Raw genomic sequence first — 8487 nt, 5'->3', positions numbered from 1 at the left:
AAAGCTGGTTCATTTCCTGCACTTCCCCTGCTGCCCACTGTGGGGCAGGAACAGGCAGGAGGCGAGGCTTGGGACAGCTGCAGCATAGCCTCAGGCAGCTGTTCCCATGCGGCCTGCTCCTCTGTCACTTTCCCATTCCTGATTTCACTCACCCACCCTAGAGGAATTCTACTCCCACTTCCCAGGGGAGGAGATGGCAGTTCAGAAAGGTCACCCAGAGCGTCAGTCCAGATGTTCTCTGATTCCCCTACCTCCCTCCCAGCCCCTCTGGGATCATCCTGCTGGGGGCGTCAGACCTGAGGTCAGAGGTGGCTTTGGGTTCCATGAGGGGGCCAGGCCAGCTAGGCAGCATTGCTGCCAAGGCAAATGAGCGAGTGAGCGTCAGAGCCCCACCAGAGGCCCCCGCTAAGAATGCAGGTCAGCGGGAGGAGCTGCAAGGGGAGGAGGGGCGGCCCCAGCCCTGCCCAGACAGGCCCGGCAGGCCGGCAGGCCGGAGAGCTGCCCTCCTGTCCTTGGGGGACCAATGGGGTCTAACTCCTCCACAACCGGGAAGACAAAAGAGGCACCCCAAGAAGTGGGGCAGGCATGAGGTTACAGGAAGATATGTCTGTCCCTCCTCCTCCCAGACTTCTAAATATAGGAGCAGATAGAAACAAAACATTTGGCCCCCCAGACCGGACTGGTTTCCTCCCTAAATCATTCTGATGCCTCCATTCCAAAGTAAACTTGTGACCCCAAACTCAGACATGAGATGGAGTGAGCCAACCTGGGTACCAGATTTGGCTCTGAGAAATTGGGTTAGGGTTAGAGTAGGGTAAATAGAAATCCCACTAGGGGAAAAAAAATAGTTTTGGGAAAAAAAAAAAAAGTAGGATAGGAAGGTGAAAGTGCACATTAACCTCCCCTGCCCCGGGAAGCCCGAACTGATCCTCCACCTATCCTCCTGGCTTTGGGGCTCTGGAGGTGAAGGTTTTACTCATTTGACATGAATTAGGCAACAGCTATATACTAGGCATTGGGCAGCCTGGGACAGTGAGCACAGACGGGCATTTCTGCACATCTGAGGGCACTCGTGGGTCCTGCGAGGGCGCACAGCGTGGTTGTGTAACTGGCAGGTCTTAATCTGCGATTTGCAGTAGGAGCCTTTCCCTCATACCTTCCAGCTGGGTGGGAGCCCATCAGATATCTTGGCTGCCTTTCATCGCCTTGTCCCTGATAGGGATCATCTTGGGTGAAGAAATCGCTGTCAGTCACCCCCATCTCACTCACAGCCAGAGGGAGTGATTGACACACACACCCCCATAGGGGTGGGGTGAGGGTGCCAAGAGGCCGGCTGTCTCTGGGAAGGCAGGGAACCAGCATTCTCGGCAGGGGAGGGGAGAGAGGGGGCTTATATGTGGAGGAGGAAGGAAATATCTAGAACCTCCTCATCCCCACAGGTGAAGACCAGGGAGGGACAGTCAGCATGGATGTCAACCCAGAGGGAGCTCCTCCCTCCTTCGGCACCAACCACCTCCAGGGCAGGATCTGACCCTTAGATCAGCTCAACTCTGCCCCAAACCAACAGAGGTGAGGCTGCCCAGGGCTGCAAGATCAAAGGGAAGTATCCATCCCCCCCTGCAGCCAACCTGGTCCTCGCTGCTGAGACACTGAGTCAAAAAGGGAACCCGAGCTGGAAGACAAATGAAGCAAAGATGTGGTTGATCACTTTATTGTGGCATTAAAAAACACAGGCTGTTTCTTCCTCCTCTTTCCCCCTACAAAGTGGATTCACAGCAGTTAAAGAAAAAAAAAAAATCCTACATTTCTCCTCTAGGGGGCTGCCTAGAAAGGGGCAGGCAGCCAAGCAACCTAGATCTCTAAAACGGGAGCAGAAGAAAACCTAACCAAAGCCCTCACCCGACACCTTAGAGCTTGGGGCCTCCATAGGGCGGGGCCTCTGTGTCCCCCCACCACCAACACCCATTCGGGAGTTCCCCTCAGAAGGGTCACTGGGAAAGGCTGTCCTGGTGGCACAGGGAGGGGGTGGCTGGTTTCGATGGGTGGAGAAAGACATCCCACACCCACAGTGCCCTCCTTCTCTCCCCCTCTCTCCACCTAGCCAGGCAACCTGCAGGTGCTGCCAACTCTCCGGCCCCCGACCCTCTCAGCAAGGAAAGGGACCTCTTATTGGGTTAGTAGGAGGTAGGGAAAGGAGGGAGCATAAAGAAAGAGCATTACTTCTTAAACTACCTCTGGCCCACGAGTCCCTCAGGGAGAGTCACCCTGTCCCTTTCAAGAAGGGATCCCTTTCTGGGCAAACACATAGTCCCACCCAGATCACAGCCCCATTTCCCAGAGCTTCCAGTCCTTGGGCTGGGTCCAGCATCTCCAATGGAGAAGGAGACACAATGGGCCTAGGCCTCAGGACCTTGGACGGGGGAAAAAAGAAGGGGTCTCCCTGGCTGGAGACCCCAGGCTCAGTAAAGAAACACAGACACACACACACAAGAACACACGTACGTACACATAGACATGCACACACGCATGCCCTAATATTAAATAAAATACCCTTTGCTTATAACTTAAAAATCAATAAACAACTAATCCTCATATAGGGCTGTGGGTGGAGAAAGAGGGCCGGTGGGAAGGGGAGGTCAGGGGGAACCTTACGGACTCCACCTCAAGCCTGGGAAAGCACACTAGCTCCAAACCCAGCAGCTTCCTTCCCTTTGCCAGGCTCAGCTTCTGCTGGGCTTCTCCCCTCCCCTCTTTCCCACTCCATGATCACAACCAAGATGTATTTCTAGCTTCTAAAGAAGGGAACAGGGACAGCTTCCTGGACAGCACCTCAGAAGGCAGACTCATCCCACTGGGAGAACAACTCCTTCATATGGGGGGGGGGGGCAGGGAGGAGCCTCCTCACACACACTCAGAAGGAGGGGCAAGGCTTGCAGGGAAAGGGGAGGGTCCAGCTAAAGAAAGAGTGGGGATTAGCTTCTGGTGAGCAGGAGATGGCTAGGCAGAGAGTCCTGCACTCTTAAGTGGGAACCACTGGAGGTCCCTCTGTTGGGACACCCCCAACAAATCAAGGTAATCCTCTTCCTGGCATTTAGGATGAGGAACTACACAAATTCTAGAGCCAGGGCTCCTAGCTGCCTTGAAAGCTTACATGGGAGTGGAGGACAGATAACAGATGGAGAAATTGGACTACTAACCTTTATTTTTAATAAGACCAGAAATTAAGGACTGAATCTGGGTTCGAGAGAGAAGGGGTTAGTTTCTTCCATTCCCCCACTAAATCCCTTTCTCTCATTGGAGAAAGGAACTTCCTTGCTCTATGCCCCCCACCCCCACCCCCACCCCCTTTTAGCTCTCTCCTCCCACCCCAGTCTGGCTGGAAAGCTGTCTCGGATTCTGGCCCTCTTCCCCTCTTCCTTCATGGCTCCATCAGACGGGGTCTGGAAGGATTAATAAGGAGGCGCATCAAAGGAGTTGTTTCTACAGCAACAACCCTTCCAGCCCGATAGAGACCTATCCCTAAGGGGGACCCCCAGCCTCCCTTACCCTCATCTCAGCTCTCTCTCTCTCCCTGGAAACCCTAGGGGAAGGGGCACTATGAGAGGGATGAAAGGGGCCCCGGCCGCAGGGCGGTTCCGGAGGCACTTTTATGTCCCAGTTCCCAGGAGCTAAGGACATGTCCAGACAGCTACCCCCAGCGCCAGGGGCAGCCCCACTCCGGGGACGCATGGTCTCCTCTAGCGGGTCCCCTCCACCCTCCAGCAGCGGTAGAGGTACCCCACCCAACCCCCCAGCCTGGGGTCGTGAGTGAAATAGTGAGGAAACGACAACAGAGGGCCGTGCCCGGCTCATCCCCGCCCAGCCGGTAAAACGCGTCCTGTCCAGCCCCAGAGACTAAAACACCCCTAGCGCCCCCTCTCCCTGACACCGCACCACTTTTCCTCCCTCTCAATAAATAACCACCTTCTCCTCTTACGCCGCTCCCCAAGGGCATCAGGCCAGGGTGCTCTCTTCTGACGCCCCCAGGGGATACCAGCGGGGAGGCGGCACCGAGGAGCTCAGTTGGAGGCAGCCGCGCTGCCCTCCGCCTCCCGCTTGCCTTTGCCCCCGGAGGGCTCCACCGCTCCGCCGGCCTTGCCTTCGCCCGTGGCCGCCCCGGCAGCCTCTTCTTTGGCGCCCTCGTGGGTTTTCATGTGTTTGGCCAGGTGGTCGCTGCGCATGAAGACTCGGCTGCAGACCGCACAGGGAAACTTCTTGGTGCCCGTGTGGGTCTGAAGGTGGCGCTGCAGCTCATCAGAGCGCGTGAAGCGCTTGCCGCAGAAGAGCCAGTTGCACACGAAGGGACGGTCGCCGCTGTGCCAGCGCAGGTGCGCCTTCAGGTGCGATGTCTTGGCATAGGCTTTCCCGCAGCCTGGGATGTGGCAGTTGTGCAAATGCTTCTTCTTGCCCCCGTCGGGTCCGCACGGAGCCCCCAGTCGCTCCGCCTCTAGGCAGTTGGGGCAACGGCACACTGTCTGGCCTGAGCTCCGGGGCACTGACCGCCGGGAGCCTTTGGGCCGGGCTATACTGTCCAGACTGGAATCCAGTCCCTGGGCCTCCGGAGCGGCAGCTTCCAAGGCCTTTGCCCCGTCGGGAGGTCCCAGGAGATGCTGCCCTCCAGCGGCTGGGAGGAGGTGGTGCGGGTGTGGGTGGGGTGGCGGACCACAAAGTTGGTGGTCTCCGACGTAGCCCCCCAAACCAGCCTGAAGCGCTCCTGGGTGGCCGGGTGAGGTCAGCGCGCCCTGAGTGTGAGGGAGGTCCATCCAGCTGGTGCCGGGATGAAGGTCCCACCATGAGCCATCCTCGGTGCCTGGATGAGTCGGCCGGAACCACGATTCGTAATGGTGTGACATGTCCGGCTGCAGGAGCTTGGAGAAGGGTCCCGGGGCCAAGGGACTGTCGCTTTCCAGGTCCTCGCAGGTTACCCGAGAGGAGGCCCCTGGGAGCTCATAGCCCTGTGAGAAGTCCACCTCAGGACCCAGTGGGAGGCTCTGCAGCTCTCCAGGCTGCAGCGGGGAGGGGTAGTCCCCAGCCTCCGGGCTCGTGTGGCCCTGGTATGTTTGGAGAGGCTGCAGGTCGAGGCGCGGCGGGGAGGCGTGAGGCGCGTCCGTGTGCTGGCTGCCCAGAGAGCCGCAGACAGCGGTTAGCATTGCCGGGATCCGGGGTGGGGGACAGGAACGGTCAGGGGCACCTCAGGTGTTACCTAAAGGAGGCAAAGAAAAAGTGAGTGAGCAAAGTCACCAGCTCACTTTCAATCCCAACCTAGATCTCCTCCCTGTAAAGTACTCCTCTCTGGCCCCTGGGGTGAAAAAGAACAGACTGCTGGGTGGGGGTTAAAGAACATTTCAGAGAATTTGAGAGTGCTAGGAAGGGTTGAATGAGTGAGATTCTTGACCATGAGCAGAGGATGATGGAAGTCTACCTTCTCCTAGGTTATCCCTCCTATCGACCCAGCTTATCCTGAGAGTTGAGTTGGTTCTGGGCTGCTAAGTGAGATACACCTACAGTAAGTACAATGCTCAAACCATCTACCCCAACTGCCCAGGCTAGTGCAAGAGGCAGTGGCATTGTCCCCCTGCAGACCTGCTGCCAGCCCAAATGGAGGATCTAGACCCATCTCAGCTTCCCCGGTTTAACTCAGGACACAGATGAAGAGAGGGAAGTGGTCTGTTTCTGAAACTCAAACTCTGAGGTGACCTGACAAAGAATAGTCTGATTTTGAAGAAAGAGCCCTCATTCCATCCCTGAGCCCTGTTCAGTAGAAGAGCATTTCACTGCTCTACCTCGTTCCCCTCAGATCCCTGCCTGGCTCCACCAAACTCACTCCCAAGCCCCGCCCCCACCCCTTTCCCTCAGGCAGAACTTCACCTCCCAGGGTCCAGTTGCAGTGCCAATTTCCAGGGGACTTTTCACCACCAGAGAAAGTTAAGCCCCCTTTCAAGTCCTGACCCACGCTGGTGCTAGCCAGCTCTCTCTGGCTGCTGCCCATGCCCTCCTCCAATGGAGGGGAGACCCAGATGTGAAGCTAGGAGGGGTCACCTTCCCCAGAGAAAGGAGTCAGGGAGAGAAGAGCTTACCAGCAAGTTCAGGAAGGTAAAACTGCCACCCCTTAAGGGATGCAGGGTTAGAGTGGAGGAAGCTGAGCGCAACGGGAAAAGCTAGAATTCACAGAAATTAAAAAGGAGAATTACCCAAAGAGATTACATAAGGGGATCCATTGTAGGCATGGATCATTTTTAAGAACTCTACAGATGATTCTAAAATGCAGCCAAGTGTTGAGAACCACCGCTTCAGGCCAACACTCTTATTTTAAAAAAGAGAGGAGATTGAGGCAGTATTTGGAGAAGTGACTTGAACAAAAACATTCATTCATTCAGTCAACAAATATGTACTGTATGTACCTCTCTGAACCAGGTCTTTCCACTTTCCCTAAACCATTGGGAACTCAAAGACCTCCACCCCTTTCTTGCCTATCTGTCTGCCACTGGAAGGTGCCCCACCTCTCCCTCAGGCCTGGGAGCCCTGATGCCCCAGGCGTGGGGTTTGTGTCCTGGACCTCCTCTGATAGTGACAGATGAGGCGCTGTGGTTTATGGCAGGGACTTCGCACAGCTGACCCTCTGCTTCTGGGACCAGGGCGGTGGCCCCGGGAGTCTGGCGAAGGGAGAGAGAGAGGGGCTGGGGCGCCTACTCCGGCTCCTGCTGCCTCACCACAAGAAAGGAACAGGCTGAAGCGGCAGGAATGGAGCCTCAGGCCCAGGCGGGGCAGCCCAGAAGGGGCTGGGCGGGAGCAGTGAGGCCGGGGGACCCTAATAGCTTTTGGCGCCTGGGAATGGCCCCAGGGGCTAGGGGGCGGGGAGGCTAACGACCCAGGCCCCAGGCTCCACAGAGTGACCTTTCCAGACGCAGGGCAGGGAGCTCAGTCCTGGGATGCGTTGCCTGCCAGCAAGGTTTCAGGGAGGGAGACCGCAGGACGCGAACTCCCCGCTTCCCTCTCCCCGGAGCGGGAAGGCAGCTAGAGACACCTTCCTCCCCCCTTCCGCCGGCTGCCTCTCCCGATCACCGGCTTCCAGGTGATCAAGACTTCCGTACTCGCAGTCCTCAAGCTTCCAGTCCTCCGGTTGTCCCAGTCGCTCCAGTTTCCCCAGTTTCCAGCCTCCTCGATCCATGCAGTCTCTCCCGTCCGCCCAGTTTTAACTTCGCCTGGGCGCTAAGCTCCTCAGATTTCTGAGGACCACCTCCCCCAAGGCCATAAGAGGCTGTGGTGCGTTCCGGGCGCATCTTTCGGAGAGGATCCCGGTAGCGCTCACCCCTCGCCGCCCCGACGCGGGCTCCTACCTCGAGGCTGCGCTCGGGCTCCGGGCACGGCTGGCTGGCGCGCTACGGGCGGACGTTCCTGGGCCCTGCGCGCCGGCGGACTCTCCAGCCGAGGGGAGCAGGGGCCGAGGGCGAACTGGAGCCGTGATCCGACCCGGTGGCGGGTGGCGGAGGAGGGGCGGAGGGCGGGCGGGAGCCAGCAAGCGAGTGAGCGAGCGAGGCCAGCTCCGCGCGTGACTCACCCGCGCGCTCTGCCTTCATCCCCGGCCCAGCGCTCCTTTTTCCCCGAATCTCGGCCCCGCCCACCTCACCTGCGGCCGCCTTTAACCCTTGCGGGCTCGGTGGGACTGGAGGCCCTGCGGAGCCCGGCCTGCGAGGAGGGGGCGGGCGGGCAGTGGGGGAGGGATCGCTAACTAGGTCGCCTCCCGCCCCCTCCCTCGCTCCTCCCTTGTCCCTCCACTCCTTCGGCGAGGGGCGCGGGCGGAGCGTTCCCCAGGTTCCGAGGTCCGCCCCACCGGGTGGAAAGCTGCCCTCGAGTTGGCTAGGTCTAGCAGGAGGCGCAGGACTCAGACCCTGGGGGGAACAGAAGAGGGAGCGGGCCCTGGGTGTGACCCGAGCTACCTGAGGGCGCCGTTCGCCTCGACGGCCCCGCGCCCACCAGCGCTGCCCGAAATTGAGAGGAAAGAAACAGGACTGAGCGCCAAGTATGTGTCGGGTCTACCCCCAGGCCCATGCCTCGAGAAACTCATCCTGGCCGCTTGTCTCCGTCCCCATTTCCCCCGCCTCTTCTCTCTCTGCCACCACCCTCCCCCGTCCTTTGCTCTCCCTCGCTTTCCGGTTCTCCGTCTCTGGCCACTCGCCTCTTTGGGGTGACCTCCTCCTCCTCTTCTCTCCCCACCCACTCAACTTCCCCACTCCGCCTGCCCCCACTCGTCTCCCAGGCCCCCTCAGCTCTCACTCTCCATCTTCCCTTAGGCAGCAACCCTGGCGCCTCCTAAATCCACCTCTCAAACGGCACCGCCACCCTCGGCCCCCGCACACCCGGCCCTGAAAGCTGGGGCAGGCGCCTGAATGGCCCTGGGAAGGGACACTTCTGGAAAGAGTTGAGCAACCCCTTGCCACTACTCCCCGA

At 58.8% G+C, this 8487-nt stretch overlaps 1 protein-coding gene across 1 annotated transcript; it reads right to left on the bottom strand.

Annotated features, from left to right (window-relative positions):
- Positions 1–3376: 3376 nt before the first annotated feature.
- Positions 3377–7464, bottom strand: SP6 (Sp6 transcription factor). Its single transcript, XM_016164608.2, has 2 exons — positions 7377–7464; positions 3377–5242 (listed from the first exon to the last, which is right to left on the bottom strand). The coding sequence occupies exon 2, from the start codon at positions 5187–5189 to the stop codon at positions 4059–4061; it is 1131 nt and encodes a 376-aa protein (XP_016020094.1). The 5' UTR covers positions 5190–5242; positions 7377–7464; the 3' UTR covers positions 3377–4058.
- Positions 7465–8487: the final 1023 nt, after the last annotated feature.

The sequence above is a fragment of the Rousettus aegyptiacus genome, unplaced genomic scaffold (assembly GCF_014176215.1).
Source record: "Rousettus aegyptiacus isolate mRouAeg1 unplaced genomic scaffold, mRouAeg1.p scaffold_m13_p_6, whole genome shotgun sequence".
NCBI classification, from domain to species: Eukaryota; Metazoa; Chordata; class Mammalia; order Chiroptera; family Pteropodidae; genus Rousettus; species Rousettus aegyptiacus.
This window is presented reverse-complemented; position numbering and strand designations above follow the sequence as displayed.

Bases quoted from the DNA above. Each gene is read 5' to 3' on its own strand.
- SP6 (XM_016164608.2), bottom strand. From the start codon at position 5,189: ATGCTAACCGCTGTCTGCGGCTCTCTGGGCAGCCAGCACACGGACGCG.